We start from the raw sequence: 17,012 nt of genomic DNA, 5'->3' as shown, positions 1-17,012 counted from the left end.
TTCCAGGGTATGTAAACTTTTGATCATGGCCATTTGGGTGGTTTCTGTTATCATTATAGTTTAAAAAGGAGCCAAACAACTATTTGATAATAAATGGCTTCATATGATCATCATATTTCAATAAAAGAGCATTTTTTGGCATGATCAGTCATATTTTCAATATCAATGCCAAAATTTCACAATTTCTGTCAGGGTATGCAAACTTTTGAGCACAACTGTATATACAGTATAAACTATAAGGTACTGTCTATAAGAGTATCTGTATTTCCTATACTGAATATAGTGTTTCTTGTTTACTGGTACTTTGTAGCATAACACAGCAGGTGTGAATTGTGAGAAGTGTGCTGTGGGATACTATCGACCATATGGCGTTCCTAAAGAAGCACCTAATGGCTGTATTCGTAAGTCTATAACATTTAAAGCTCTATACTTTTTGAGATCTACAACTTGATTAATATGATGGAAAACAACACTAAAATATATCAGCCACTTCTATGCATGAAAACTGTACTTGCCATATGTATCATCATACAGTATGTTACCATTACACGCACCATACATTACAATAACATTCTCTTTTTGATCATACATGAAGGGTATGCTAAAAGATAGTAACACACAAAAATTCTACAATCTCATAGTAGTCGTACGGAAAAGATTGTAAGAAAACTACACATGCTATTTAACTAAAATGTGCCGCGCTTCACTAAAATTGCTCAAAATAAATAATAAGTGCAACCAAGTTCTGCTATGAATAGCGAGTTACAAAATAAATATTTCAACCAGTATCAATTCAAAAGCAATACGCATGTACATAAAAACCCATATACCAAAAGTAATGTCCATACACGTGTCAGAAAAAAAAAGTCCATATATATGCTTCTTCAAACGTGCCTAGTTTCTCTTTTGAATAAAATATCCCGTGCTGCTTAATTGATATCTTATGTAAAAATGTATTTCTTATATTGTGCTCCCCCAGCAGATGTGCTCTCACCTCAAGTATATGACCAAACCGTTAAGTGAGCTCATATAATGCTTGTATCCCTTTAAATGGGCCAAAATGGATGGGATGGTATCCTGGGATGGTATGGTATCCTGCTGTTTGGGGTCCCTCTCCAATTAAACGATAGGTTCCCCTTCCACGGAGGTTGATATAGAAGAATAATCAAATCATAGTGTGTTATGCTTATAAAACCATTTTATTAATATAAGTAATGCATGCACATATACTCTTCATAAAAACTGCTTTGTGCACAAACAATGTTTTCTGGATATTTTTCAATGGTGAATATTCTAAAGTGTCCAGCTGGTGTCATTATGATTCCCTCGAGCGTTGTGACATCAAAGCCCCTCCCCTACACGTTACGCCTCCGGTCACGTGGCTTCATCAGTATATAACCCTACAGAAGTGACAGTGCACAGTCCCCATGTGCTTTATTGCTTCACTACAAGAATGAAATGGGAAGCTTTATTCAGAGAAAAGACATTTATTTACTAAACCTGGAGAGTGCAAAATCAGGCTCACTTCTGCAAAGAAACCAATCAGTGCCCAGGTTTTATTGCTGAAGCTTAATTGAACAAGCTGAGGTTAGAAGCTGATTGGTTTCTATGCAGACGTGAGCCTGATTTTGCACTCTCCACCTTTAGTAAATAAACCCCATAGAATTTTCCATAGATGTAGCTGCAAATCTATAAACACTACCATCTACTGGCTGAAGTATATATCTCTACTGAATACTGATTTAGTTGTTGCACAAAATACATGAACACTGTATTCCAACACAGTATCACTAAATGCCACAGAGTACATTTAGAATCGTACACAATAAATATATTACAGTCTGCTTCAAACATGTTAAACTCTTTTTATACTAAGCTTTCCAGTTATTCTGTTTGAGTTGGATCTCATGTTATCTCATGCATGCTAAGATTTCTATACAATCCAGTGGAAAAATTCACATGATTCAATTATACAGTTGCAGTTCACTATTTTGATATCATCTGTGCATTGTAGACCCAAATTCTTGTAATGTTGCTATTGTTAGCTTGCAGCTGCAACCCTGACCAGTCAGATGGATGTGAAGAAGGATCGGGAAGATGTTATTGTAAGCCCAACTTTACTGGATATAACTGTGAGAGGTGCTCCGAAGGGTACCATGGGTATCCATTCTGTCTACGTAAGTATTTAAAGTGGTACTAAAAGCAAACATATATGATGCTGTGATGCACAATGAATCCCTCCCTGACTACTTTTGGTTGCCATGTTTTCATCCTCCTGATTGGCCAGCCATAGAATAATGTCATCCCGCACATGTGAATGGGAGTCGGTCATTCCAGCACAGCTAAAATGTGCCAGGAATACCTGCTTAGCTGTGCATATGCATCTCAGTGTGCATTAATTCAAAGACTGTGAGCAGACAGGTAAGTGTGCATTATTGAAAAAGAGATATATCATGCCTCTTCTGCGGAAAAAAAGAGCTATCTGCTCACAGTTTTTTGTTAGTCCACTTTAACAAAGTTTTCCTGAGATTGTTTCTCTGAGTCTCCTCCTGTAACATAGTTGACAGGGTTGAGACACCGACAGGAGCTCTTTCAGTAGTCACTTTATATTCTTTTTTTTTACAATTTTAAGTTTTTATTAAGCTCTTGGTAGTTACAGCAAACACTGAATAATAAACAGTTTTGAACATAACATAGGACATAAATTTCACTTGTAAGTAGATCTCAGCAATAGATTTATAATGTACAAAAAATCACATTCAACTATACCCTCCAAAGATAGTGTCGATAAAATGCAACTTTTTTAATCTAGAATACGGGGAACAAGGGAGTAAAAAAAAAAAGGGAAAGGGAGAGGAAGGGAGGAGTGGAAGGAAGAAATGAAAGAAGAGATGAAAATAGAACCTTTTATATATTTGGCATGTTTCCATATGCTACAATGATTCCAAACAGAGGTCATATATCTCCAGAGAACTGCACCATGCGTTACACCATAGAGTTTAGAATATCGGAAAATGAGCCAAGGAGACCACATTTTGTGGAATTTTTCAGTTGATTCTTTAGCAAAGTCACCTTATATTCATTTAGTTAAAATCTTTATCACAAAAGAAAAAAAACAATTATGTCCCATCTAAACTGCTCAAAATTTCCTTCAAAGCCATAACATGATTGCTCTTCTGATCCTCATACAGTTAGTTTGGAATCCACTTGCCAGAGAGCCTTCTCATGTCCAATATAGTCATGTCTCATTAATGCTACTTGTTTCCAATAATCTCTGCTAACTTTTTGGCCAAAATTATCTACCAAAATCATTAGTTGAAAAGCATCTACATTTTCACAGTTATCACAATTTTCACCAGTGGCCCCCTGGATGGGCTTCATATGTCAGTACTGAAATGTCCTGTCTGAGAAACCGTCTGGTAAGGAGGATTTGGCCAGATAGATGTATTCAATTTATTAGGTTCCTGAGTTTTAAGCTTTCAGGAAACATTATCTGGTATGCACCTCAGCTGCATAAACAGGAGATTGCCCTGTCCTGTCTCCCCTCATTCTCTAGGTATCATTTCCAGTACCAGGACTTTTGAATGTTATAGGCAGTTTATAACATGGATTGCATACTTAGAGTTGCAAATACAAATCTTTCTCAAACCAAAAAGCTGTACCCTTTGGAGTTATGACTTCTCCATTGGGACTAAGGCCTGGTTCACACGTCCCTGACCCTTTCCAAAAATGTAACGGCTGAAAACACATAGATGTGAGCATGTCCCATAGCAAACCATGTTAAATGGACCGTAGTGAACTTCTGCAAAATGCGAAAAGCACTAAAAAATGCATAGGTGTGAACCAGGCCTTAAAGAACTGTCATATTTTATTGTTTGTATGACCAGTGTGCTAGATCATCTATGTATGTTTTATAACTCTTTTGGAAGTATGGAAAGGTAAGTTAAGCAAGCTGAGAAATCTATAAGATGACTAGACAGACTATAACAGTGGTTCTTAATAGTGCAATGAAAATGGTGACCATAATAAGCACAACAGTTAAATAAAAATGTGAGCTGGCAGGTTCCCCATTTTCATCTATAGTATAATAGTATACTATAGTATATCTGTTCTGTTCTGCACTATAGTGCAGCCTACTATGCACTAAATAGTAGACAATCAAGAATCCAATCATTTCAGTTCAAAACATCAGATAGCGGAGCCTGTGGGTGGCATTAGAGGCTCTGTTGTTGTGTGCTAACCAAAGACAGGTAGATCTAGCTGGCCATATATGGTTAGATTTTTGTTTGGATGTTCATAGAAAAATCATTGGTCAGAACATTGTTGCTTTCCATTAATGAGCCAACTAATTTCATTCACAAATTCTTAAAATTTCCCAGACCTACTATTTGAATGTGTAGTGTCATGCCCTAGTTAGGCTATTAAGTTTTTGGATCCAATGGCCTTACCATGTGCTTGGCTGGGGGCCTGAAGGAACTTGGAAATATATTTGCTGAAGGGCATCACCTGTGGAAACTGGGCTACAGAAGGACCTTCTCTCTCACTAAAGAGACTTCAGGGGTGCCTAAAGAAAAAGAAAAGTGGAGTGCTTCTTAGAGAAGTCATATCATCAGATACAAAGAGTGCATTTATTCTCCTCACCTGATGTACAAATATAGTGCCCCTTTATTAGGAAATGTTACTTTACACCCAGTCTTCCTTTGCATATAGTCTTCCTCCTCTGTTTCCAGGTTGTCTGTCACAGGCAGTGTATGCTCTGCTTTGATCTGTGTTTCCAGCTCAGGATTAGACTACCAGACTTGTGTAATTGCTGGCTCCTGGACTGCAATGAGAAGCTCTTCTTACATGTATATGGGATTGTGAATGCAGGTCAGATAAGGAGCGAAAAAAGACACTGAGTTCAGATACAAAACTGGACTTCAGTCAGGTGTTATCAAGCTAAACTAAAACTTTATTCTATGCATTTCTGAGCAGTTACTCCGCTCACTCATCAGGAAAAGTGTTACAAGTGAGCAATGGCATCAAGCAAGAGAATGCAGCCATAGAGAATAAATGCACATATGACACTACAGGAATTAAAGTGTTAACCCTTACTATGCTCAGCAGTATCATTGCTAAGCTATATTGAATAGGTTAAAGATACCCATGCCAGTTCACAAATAATCAATTGTCTTTGAGTAAAAAGATCCATGTTTTTAATTATTTTTAAAAATGTATGTTCATTTTTAAAAAGGGTTATGATCCCAAAATGTTTGCTAAGCATTGTGTCTATATCTAGCAATGAATTGATTTATATCTTTATTAATATTTATTAAATAACAAGTATATTTTACTTTGTATATATAAATTAAATAGATCTGGATAATACGTATTCAAAAATAATGTCTAAAACCTTTTTATATTTAATCAGTCTAATCCTTAAACTCATATACAATCTTAAAGATGTCATAGTAGAAATGTATTTTTATCTCATTTATACATATTCTAAAAAAAGTTGTATATCACTATAAAAATAGCAAGTATTTGCCACTAACATGTATATTAATTTGTTACTGTAATTTATCTTAACATTGATTTTCTACAACAATAAACTATCATGTGGACTCCAAAAAAATTATAAATCTTATTTCAAAGACTTGGAAGGGGATCAGATATGGCTCTGTGGTTATCCATTTATGATATTATAGAATTGCCAGTAGGATATGCCAACCCTGAGTCATAACTGTCAGGACAGATATTATAATTCAATTACTGTTGGCCATCTATTGTAGAAGGCCAATGCTTTCATTAAGGCCACCTGGATAGAGTGTACCTAATTTATAAATCATATGGTTTCTGCATAATTCTGTAAATCTATTATATTCTATAGACTTCAGTAAAGATTTAATAGGGGTAATACAAAAATGTACTGGGGGCCACTATATTGTCTATTGTTTCTGCTCTTCTAAAATAAATTTTAGTTTTTTTGGGGGAGTTCTTTCTTTAGCAGTGGGTCCTGTTTTTAAATAATCAAATACAAAAAAAATCTAGTATGGATCTAATTTCCTTATGCTGTTCACTAATTGGTAGTAAATGTTAATAACTCCATAGATTTTTTTCTTTTCTGGTTGACTAGTTGTGTTTAAATAGTAAATTGGGTTTAGATATTTGGCACAGTGTAATGCTCCTGATATTATTTTTTTAGGATATGTTTTATCCTTAAACCCTTGATATAGTATATTTGCTTGTTTTGCAAAGATAGCATCAGATGTACAATTACGTGTAATCCTTTTAAATTGGCTATATGGAATGTTTTTATCAAACGGAGATAGCTCTTTGTATCTACTGTTTTAAAATAAGTTTTAGTGGTGATGAAATTGCCAGCATTCGATCCAAGAATTCTATCACATTGGGATTTGTATGTACTATAAAGTGAAGACCTATATCATTAGAATTCAGATATGCAACATATTCCATTAGAAGTACTGTAGTGGATCTTCTTTCCAGATACATATACTGTAATATAATATATAAATCTCTTATGGCGGGCATGGTTTGCACTAAAGAGGTTGTTTGAATAGACAAATGTTTCTTCAAACCATTTCCATAACCAAATTGGCATGTCTGGGTGACCCTCTTCCCCATCACTGTACCTTTGCTTTGCAAATAAAATCTGCCATCAAATGTTAAGGAGTTTTTGGTTAGTATAAATTTGATGGCAGCAAATAGGAATTGAACATGTTTCACTGGCATGTATATATCTTGATTCAAATAATATTGAACTGCACGTAGGCCTATTTCGTGGGAATATTAGAGCACAGAGCTGTAACATCTAATGTAACCCAATGAAATGTTTCACGTTTCTTGTACCATGTCCTTGGGATTTTCAGTTGTGGGTGTAGGTTTATGGTTGTGAGGATGCGGGGGAGCTCTAAAAAAGAACCCGTAGATGTAGATGAATCTAAGGAGTCTGTATTATTAACTTTATGAATAGTAGTATTTAAAGGTGGAAGTGGACATTTTGATGTGTAATTTGTAGAATAAAGTTTTGCCAGCTAATTGGATACCAGAATACCTGAATCTGACATGTTGGTCTTCAGATGTAAATCGGGTTCTGATAAATGTTCCTGTATTGAACTAACACCTTTTTCCTGTATCTCCAGGGACAAGGTGTTATTCTCTAAAGGGACTTCACTTAGAGAAGCAGGTGTATTGATATTCATATGAGTGTGGGTGGTGATGGCTTCAGTGTTAGGAATGTATGTAGACTCCAAATGTGTATGTTCTTTGGGGGTCAATGCCAGAGGTTGTTGTAAGGACTTGGACTGCTCATAAAGAGTCACAGATTAGCTGGCTATCCCCTCTACCTCCAGCAAAGTCTGCTGCTAAAGGACTTGGGAATCTGTCCTCTGCTACCTGTTTTGTGGTTTGGAGTTTCCAGCACCCTTATCCCTCCCTCCTGTTTAAGCACTGCAATAAATCTCCAGAAATCTCCAAAAAAGACATCCCCTGCCTAGACTGAGCCTGCATTTTTGTCAGTATGCTTGGAAATGGCCTGGCAGCTTGGCAGTTTCTGAACAGGTATGGGAGACCTGGGTCATTCTCAGTGGCCCTTCCAAGTTGAGAGCTACAAATGGAATCCCAGATGTATTAAACATGTTTCATTACAATGTGCTCAGTTTTTCCTGAAGGAAAGCTACATTTAAAAGCAGTCATTTGTTCATTCATGAAAAAATTTCCATCCTGCTCTTTCGAATTTTCTATTTCCATTAGAAAATCTAACACGCTCCAAAATGAAAATGTTCTAACAACATTTTACTGTTGTATGGCCAGCTTATGTGGTAACACATCTGGCCATTCTTGTGATGGTGGCAAGGGCTGTGGCATGTGTAAACAAGTCCTAATTCTGCCACTGGTGATGTGTCGCCAGCATCAGAATTGCCCATTTGAATTTGCCCCCGTCCCCTGACAACAAGAATGACTCTTAGAAAAGCTGCGCTGCATTAGATGTTTTGTGTAATAACATAATGTTGAACATTCTAAAATAACTCTGCACACTGCTGTACACTACTATGAGAACAGTTTTTTGGGTGCACATATATTGCATTACATGTTCAAGTTATCTCTCTCTGGCCAGTCCCTATTGTTCGCTGCAAAATGCCAAATACTTGCTTACTTTAGTGGACCTATAGTACCAATATCTGGTGAGTGACCTACACTATGCGATAGAAATGGAGAATTGTCTATGCTAGAATCCACATATCTTAACCGTACATAGATACAACTCATCAAGTGCTAAAAGGGGTGAGACCACAACCGAAAACTCTGAATTAACCATTTGTGCACTGCCTATACCTTTACATATTTCTAGCAAACATTTGCAATGATTGCATTAATATGGTGTTGGATTAGAATCTGTGAGTCATCATTCTGTAAGAAGGCAGTACAAATACCCTTTCAAGCTTAAAAGTATGTTTATTTAACAGTTTGACTATGAGGCAGTAGATACTTGCCTTTGGCTGGTATATTGTTGGTATTATATCATTGTTTATGTATTCTATGTGCCTTTAATGGCCCCTATGTGTGCACCTTTTACATTGTTGGTGTTACAGCACTGTTCTCTTTATTTTTTATGTGCCACTGATAGCCCCTGCGTGGGCGTGTCTTTTGCTCTAGTTTTTCTTGTTAAATTGTTCTAAAAAAGGTAATAAAAATCATTGAAATACAAAAGTATGTTTATTTAGTTGGTTAAGATCCCTTATCAGGAGAAAAGCATAACCAACAAGATAAGCAAACATAGTGAGTGGGTTGTCACAAGCATTTTTAGATGCTACAAAGTCAATTCTTCAGACTATCATGGCTCATGCATTTGACTGAGAAGCTAATTATGGAGATTATAACAGGAAATAAAATCCCTTGTTGTGGGTACGCTCAAAAGATGAAAACACTTCAAGAAAGCTGAGAATTCATGGAATACAAACTAAACATATGTAAAAGGTATTAATCTGAGTAATACAGGCTTTCCAACGTATTTATTATAATACTACCTGCCAGGCCTAATACATGCATGCATACATTCAAACACACAATCTCACCATTGCATTAAAATAAACCTACTTATCTGCTCTCCTTCCTCTTTAAAATGTACACTGAGCTGATCATGCATCAGTTTACATTCTGGCACAGATCTTGTGTGCTGGGATGACTAAACTCCAGAACATGCGCAGGAATGACGCAGGGCTGTCTTCCCATATGGAAGAAAAATATATTTGAAATATATTTTAAAAATATTCTCCCCAAATATATTTACATATATTTAAAATGCTACAATTTTGGCAGTATTTAATATATTTCAAAATGAGTATATTTGCCACTGTGCACCTGAAAGAAAACAGGTGATGATTCTGGCACTGGTGAGGAGCCTCCGACCATTGAAGCAGAGGAGTATTGTGGACTTATTTCCTATTTAAGCAGCATCCTCATGACAGTGAGACCAAAAGCATTTTTAATGGAAGTCCATCATATTTTGTCAGAACAGCTTTCTTTTAATTAGTCCTTTATTGTCCATCTATTAGTAATCATAGGGCTTTCTGCAGCCATGTTTCCTTGGGTACACAGTTTGACACTATGCATTCCTTCTCATACAAGAGACACAACATTCAATGAAGTAAAGAAATTGGCACAGAAGATGAATACCTGAATTTAATTGGTGTCAGCTTCTTGCAGTCCATTATCACTAGCACCTAGATTGCTAAGGGGAGGGGCAGGACTGAAAGCCAATCATGCTTGTTGCATTAAAATGCGTGCTGTTTTGTTCTTAAAAAAGTAGAACGTGCCCTACTTTTTTCATTGTGACGCTGTGCTGTGAGAACTCAAGTAAGTGCACCTCAAAGCACTTAAGAGTCAAACCAGTCTGCTTCCTTCAGAAATAAAGTTTACTGAAGTCCCTGAAGTGTATGCCTCAATAAGCTCCCTAATCAATGGTGCTTATACAGTGAAGGAAATAAGTATTTGATCCCCTGCTGATTTTGAATATTTGCCCACTCACAAAGAAGTGATCAGTCTAAAAATGGAATGGTAGGTGTATTCTAACACTGAGAGACAGAATAGCAACAAAAAATGTAAAAGAAATGCATGTCTAACAACATTCACTGTAAGTCTCTAAAAGAGTCCCTTTGTAGGCCCAAGCAGCAGCATGCCGACCACAGTACTGCCATACTGCATATTCAGTCCACAAAATATGTATGTCCACTTTGTATGGATGGCAAATACACTTTTATACATGTCACTTATACAAATTCACTTTTGTTGGTAATTTCTTGCTTATCTTAAATTACTGTCACTGACCAAATCATTACACTCTCAAATCATAATCTCTTGTTTATTTTGTAGGAATCCCATTCTATCCTGTACCTACTACATCGTTTCCTGTAAAGCCAACTGCTGGCAACATAAAAGGCAAGTTATAATGAAATTTAGTTGTAGTTTTCAAGTCACTTTTTCATATAAATAATGCGGAAAATGTGTAATAGTGGAAGATAGAATTGAAGAGCATGCCAAGGCTGAATAAGCCTAATTCACATGGGCACCTACACCCGTAGGCCTTAAATGGGCCACGTGGTTATGCGGTTTGAGCCGCAAGATGCTGCGTGTAGGTGGCCTGCTCAGGTCTATGGGGATGCAATGGCTGCACAGGGACAGCCACTTGTTCAAAGTTGACAACCATGCAAAGGAGGGTGAGAGAATATGTGCTGATGGGAGGAGAGGGAAATAGGGAACTTTCATCATCCTTTTAGAATTGCATGCTTCCTGCTGATCTTTTTTAGCCAATTAAAAGGGAAAATAGCAATGCTATAAATTAGTTAATTTGGTATGCAAAGTGCCTTAGTCTGAATTAAGAACATAGAAGAATATTTGAGCTGTCTGGACCCTTAATGATATCCGTCCAACTCTCAAAGGACAACAAGAGTTCATTAAAAAGCATTGAAAGCATTAAATAAACTAAGGTTGTTAGAAGCATACTTTATTTTGAATTCACAGTAATGTCAACAAAAACCAACCCAACATACCCAGTCAATCAAGTATTGCAGTCATCTTTTGGTCCACAACCATGCAATTCTGGTTTTGTAGACAAGTATCTGTGCAAGGAATGATTCACCAAGACTAATAGTAGTAGAAATAACGTTGAATGTTCACCATATACTTTCAGTGGTTCTATAGGGTGGCAGATTTGACCCACCCATTCCCATGTGCCAGGGGAAAAGTTGTATCTGCTGATCCCCTTATTGCTTGTTGTAGTGTGACAGCTTTGGCTCTATGGAGTCTTACATACTGTAACTATTGCTCTTTGTGCTGCACTTACTACATGTATACTCACAGGTACACCAGCAGTTTTGAGCCAGGTCCCAGGTCACTCAATGCACACCTACAATTGGTGGATAGGGACTAGCGACACATGGAATGCATTATGAAACTACTAATAATCATAATGTCAGGAAAGAAACCTTTAACACACTATTTGCAAATGGATTTCAAAATTCTAATACACATTATTTCTTGTTCAGGGTGCAATTGTACAGGTGCTGGAGCATTAAACCATAACTGTGATAGAGTGACTGGACAGTGTCCTTGCCGTGTTGGTTTTCAGGGTACATCCTGCAATCGGTGTGCTGCTGGTTTCTTTCATTATCCGTTCTGCCAAAGTAAGTTTCTGTATCAATAATACAGCTGCCTAAGAACATGTGTGGATGAGCTGGGGGTGTACACTGGGGTTAGGGCTACAGGAAAACCAAAATAACAGCAAAACTTTTGCCTTTACTAGGTATTTACTTTTAGTATTTTTTTTACCTCTGCCACAGGTTAGTTGTAGAACATAGAACTACAACTCTTAGTTGTAGGCTAATGTGAACACTGCAGGTCCAGACAGATAGTTGCTTTTAGGTAGCTCTGGCTTTTGCCACAGACTCAGTTAGGACCTTTTAGACCTCTCCTTGTTTTTTCTACGTGTACTATAAAAACGCTAATAAAAACACTAAACATTCCAAAACGCTCCTAAACTCTTCTAAACGCTACTAAAATGCTACTGAAAAACTTTTTTTTTATTCAGCATTTCTTGAGCTTCAAAAAAAAAAAAACGCTAGTGTGCATGGACCGTTAGTCTGTTAAACTATACCATTGAAAGTGTATCTTCTATCTGTTCAATAAATACAAAACAATACCTTTTGATCTGTCTTTACACCACACACTAGTGACTGTGTTCCAACACACCTGCTAGTGTGAACGGGCACTTACAGTTCTTTAGAAGATCTAGTAAAATGTATCTAAACCCATGATTCAAGATTATTAAATTGCAGATTTTCATGAAGTTATATTGGCCGCAGTGTGGTATAATTTAATGTTTAGCCGAAAGCCAAAATATTAGGGGGGAATGGGTTGATACCCCTCTCAGGTCATACTGAATGCGAGTTACCAGGGGAACCGCCTGAGACATTCCCATGCAAAGGTCTATGCAGGCCAGTGACCCATGTGTTTGGAGAAGCAAGAAAACAGACGGGTGTCAGGGTTTTTCATTCTCCATATATCAAACCAACCCATTTCTGCCATAAAGTGAGACAGGGCCGTACCTCTGAAAGAGGAACCCAGGAGAGTCGGGGCATGTTTGTGCATTGCAGGGTTCAAAAAAACACCCACAACAAACAGTGGGATATCTGGTTTATCCAGCATAAAAGATACTAGTTCCTTCAGCATTACAGTGGAGAGTGGAGGAGGCACATATGCTACTGCTAATATACATGTAAGTGCATACATTCTATAGTATACAAATATATATCTACCATATGTGTCAACAACAAACTGAAGTTCGTGGAAGTCCAGTAATTTGTGAATAAGTATCAAGACCCCATTGTAATAGAAGGTATGCGTAGAGTAATACATATGCCATACCCAAAAATATCAAATTCTATACAAAGTCTGCTTTGTTGGGGTGGGTTTTCTGAAGCACAATAATTACTGGATGGTATTTATGTAAAACAGTGTTGACCAGAGCTCTTTTCACAGGGTTACTCAGGCCTCTAATGCTCCATGATACTATCGGTGTATCCACCGATATGACCCCAGCCACGATTTAGTTAGGAATCTTGTATAGAAATCCGGAAGGCTTGTATGCAACTCCCATGAACAAATTCTTGAAGCACTATCTTCAGGACGTCTCCTGAAGTCAAAATCAAAACATAAAACCAGAACTAGACAAAGAAAGCACAATGGTGCCATATAGCTGTGAGAAAAAGCAGAGAGCCACCAGACCCATCTCCGCTTTGTCGCAGGGAAAGGCCCACTTTGAGGCCTCCCACTGCAATCACTATGTTGTTAAAAACATTGTAAGTAGAGCTTACAAAAAACACATTCTTAAAGTGGTAATCAGGAGCAAACTGGTATGAAAAAAAAAATAATCGTCCCTGGCCAGGGTAACCAGGTATTACTTGGTAAACTGTAATGCAGATAAAGGAACTGGTATTCAGGTATCAACCTCCTCTGGTTGTCATGCCCTCAAAGAGGGCTTATGGATGTCCAGCCACTCCACCGCTTCCCCAGCAGTGTTGAAAAAATGTACATGGCCCAACGCTGTAACAAGGAGCCATGCAGGGTAAAGCATAGTATAAAGCAGTCTCAGACATTGCAGCCGTTGTTAAACATCAAATAATTTTGCTCTTTTATATTGCACCTCAGGAGAGAAATTTGGGTAAAAGGAAACCTTCACCCCATTATGTTGATTGGTAGGTCTGTCTCTCACCAGGCGTAACACTCGTTCCCTGACGTAATAGTTCAGAAGGCAGGCTAAAAGTGGTCTGGGCCAATTTCCAGTCAAGGCTCTAGTAGATGTGCAGTGGGCTCTTTCAACCACAAACAGTGGAGTAAAGGCATCTTCACCAAAGATCTCCAAGAGCTAATTTTATATAAACTTGGTGGGGTCCCTTCCCTCCACCCTTTCTGGTAGTCCCATAATGCGTATGTTGTTTCATCATAGCCTATTTTCAATATCATCAGGTTTATCCCTGTTGTCACGGGCTAGGCAATCAGTAGAACGTGATTGAGCTATCAGGGAAGGAAGCTTGTCTTCCAGGTCGCTGATGCAGCTTTCAGATGCAATGGTCTTCTCTTTGATTTTTTGCAAGTCCTGCTGCAAAAGTGAGACTTCTTCTGCTACCCCTTCCAGTCTATCCTTCACCAAATTCACAGAGACTGTGCATTTAATCACCGTCGTAAGATCTGACTGAATTTAGGCTGCTCTTCTCCCTCAGCTAACTCTTCTGGGCCAGTAGCATGCTTATTGTCTTGGAGAGATATGGCGTCTGCCTCGGGTACTGGCTCCTGCATAGGATCTTGCTGGAGCCTGTAGTGTCAGCTGCCACCTCTGTGGAGCCCTGTTCCTGCACCTCAGATAGTTTTCTCGTGTAGTACAGAATGACCCCTGGATTATCTTTCTCTGCTGGGTAAGAGGGCCTACCTGCCTTGTTGCCTGTGTCTCGGGACTTGCCTGTGCCTTGTGGAGTTCTCTGATGGAGAGCTGCAGCTGTGCCATTTTGTGTCTCTGCCGCCACTACTTCCTCCTTGTTTTTATTGGTCATGGCTCCAGGAAAAAGGTGGTGGGTGATACCGCTGTTTTCCCAGATCCAGGTGGATGGCCCAGGAGGGGATCAGTGACAGGGTGAAGAGAGAGAGCTCTGTGATGCAGGTCTGCTCACATGCCCAGTATGGCCACACCCCTGCAGTGTGGTATATGTGATGGGAGTCACTTTGGGTGAGGGGGGCCCATGGAACACAGCTCACTTTGGAGAGGTGGGGAGACCCCTGTCTCAGCTCCCCATATCCCTATTATGTGTAAGTCACCCTGTGCCTGTTAGGGGTACAGGGTGAAATGTTCTAATATTGATTTGGGGGGTTGTTCATTGTTTAATGCCACGTGGTTGTATCCCATTGTTGTTTTGTGTGTCGTGCTTGGGAGCAAACTATTATGGGAAGTATGTGTTTGTGTATTGGCTTGATGGGGGGTGTCTGCTGATGTGTCTCTTGTTGCTAGATGTGGTTTGCCCCGCCCTGTGTCCTTATGCAGGGAGGGGGGTTGTTCCCTTGAATGTATATATCTTGTGTCTATGTTAAAATAAAGTAGTCTATTTCCTGATTTATTTCAAGACTTGTCTCGTCTAGTCTTGTATGGCCAGCGGCGGGGTCCGTGGATGGTTTTTGTACAGGGAAGTGGTAGTCTAACAGAAATACTCAAGTGCAGTCGGGGTCTGGTTCCATTACAGTATAGTTAATTGCGTCACACTATGCTGCGCTGAAAAAAATACTGCATGCCATACTTTTTTCAGCACACAGCCCTCACAATGGGGCTGTGTGAACTGACACTATGGGGAACAAGGCATTTTCCTTGTCTCGTACGATTGCCGTATAGTCCCAATCCACTTTGTGTGAATGTGCCCCAAGAAATATACAGACATTTTAAATAGGGAAAGTGGGACATCCAGTAAGGTCACTGTAAGGATTTGTTTACAGAGAACATACAAGCATGATTCATAATGTGTAAATTAATTACTGGTTAATATATAACTACTAGAATTCTTTGAAATGTTGGCAAATTGACTTAGGCAGGGCCATTTAAGGAAGCATTGATCACACAAAGTAAACATTATCTTTAATGCTTTCTTCATGTGCTCATGTTTCATTTATGTGGAGATTGAGGAAATTGCATCATCTGCAGGGAAAAGTCAAATGTTATATCACTGAATAGACGCACTTGTTACAAAAACACTTATTTGCCCTCTTTGGATCCACATAGCATCGGTCTTGATGGGACTATGTTACTGGAAAGTGTAAATGAAATGAACGTAGCAGAAGCTACAAGAAATGGACCCCCAGGAGGGTTGTTGTGGGGGGTATCACCTGAAATAGGGCCAGGGCCACCATCATTTTCATGCACAATGTTGTTCTCAAATTCCCAAGTGCAAATTTTTGCACCCCACATTTAGTCCAGCAAGATGAGCAACTTTGCACTTCTGGAATTTGCATTCAGTGTGGGGAATTTATCAATCTGGAGCAGAGAAAATCTGGAGCAGTTGTACATGGCAACCAATCAGCTACTATCTTCAACTTGTTAATGTAAGCTTTGAAAATTAAGCTAGAAGTTGACTGGTTGTAGTGCACAACTGCCTCAGATTCTGGATGCTCCAGTTTTCATAAATTCCCCTAAATGTTTATTATGAAATTAAGCTTGAACTGAGCATATACGGGGGGGGGGGGTGGGATTTACTAAAGCTGGTTCATTCAGAGTCTGGTGCAGCTGCACATGGTAGCCAATCTGCTTCTAGCTTCAGATTGTAGATTAAGCTTTAGCAATAAAACCTGGAAGCTGATTGGCTTCCATGCAGAAGTGCACAAGATTCAGAGTGAACCAGCTTTAGTAAATAAACCCCACAGTATAACAACTGTGATTGGTGGCCATTTCTTTTGAAAATACTGGTTCTTTAGCTGTCATATTGCTCTCAGTGCTTTCTGAGTCACAGACCTGTAAATGGAGTTTTAAGCTGCACTCTTGTTTCATGCTTGTTAAAAAAAAAAATCTGAAAATCTGAGGTCAGAGAAAGTCAGGCATTCACATTTTCAGAAAGGGGCCAGAAAAGGCAGATCCTTTATTTGATGAGTAGAGGTGTCCTTGAACAGAAAACAATTTCCATGCCATAGCATTTGGAAGCATCTTTTTTAAATATTTTAAACATTTTAAAGTTTTACATTTCAAATTCTATGTCATAGGGAATCTGAAAGAGATTTCTACCAAATGGAACATTTGAAAAACTCCTCTGCTTGTTGTAGTAAATTAGCTCTCCTCATTGACATCAGCCTAAAATCCTATTTCATGGTTTTACACATTTGAGTTTGAGGTTACAATTGGTTCAATATTATTCACATTCCAATGCAGTTTTACAGCTCTATTTAAATACCAAAAAAACTTTTGTAGTATTATTTTGGAATGTACTTAT

At 38.4% G+C, this 17,012-nt stretch overlaps 1 protein-coding gene across 1 annotated transcript in view; it reads left to right on the top strand.

Moving 5' to 3' along the window:
- LAMA3 (laminin subunit alpha 3) overlaps positions 1-17,012 on the top strand; it is a 247,284-nt gene that overhangs the window by 59,218 nt on the left and 171,054 nt on the right. The window contains exons 9-12 of the mRNA XM_089675734.1: positions 311-401; positions 2,046-2,177; positions 10,372-10,437; positions 11,544-11,681. Coding sequence (XP_089531860.1) covers positions 311-401; positions 2,046-2,177; positions 10,372-10,437; positions 11,544-11,681 — 427 coding nt within the window. The remainder of the gene's footprint in view (positions 1-310; positions 402-2,045; positions 2,178-10,371; positions 10,438-11,543; positions 11,682-17,012) is intronic.

This window comes from Staurois parvus, unplaced genomic scaffold (genome assembly GCF_062004578.1).
Source record: "Staurois parvus isolate SC_StPar_1 unplaced genomic scaffold, SC_StPar_1.0 ptg000157l, whole genome shotgun sequence".
In the NCBI taxonomy this organism is placed as follows: Eukaryota; Metazoa; Chordata; class Amphibia; order Anura; family Ranidae; genus Staurois; species Staurois parvus.
This window is presented reverse-complemented; position numbering and strand designations above follow the sequence as displayed.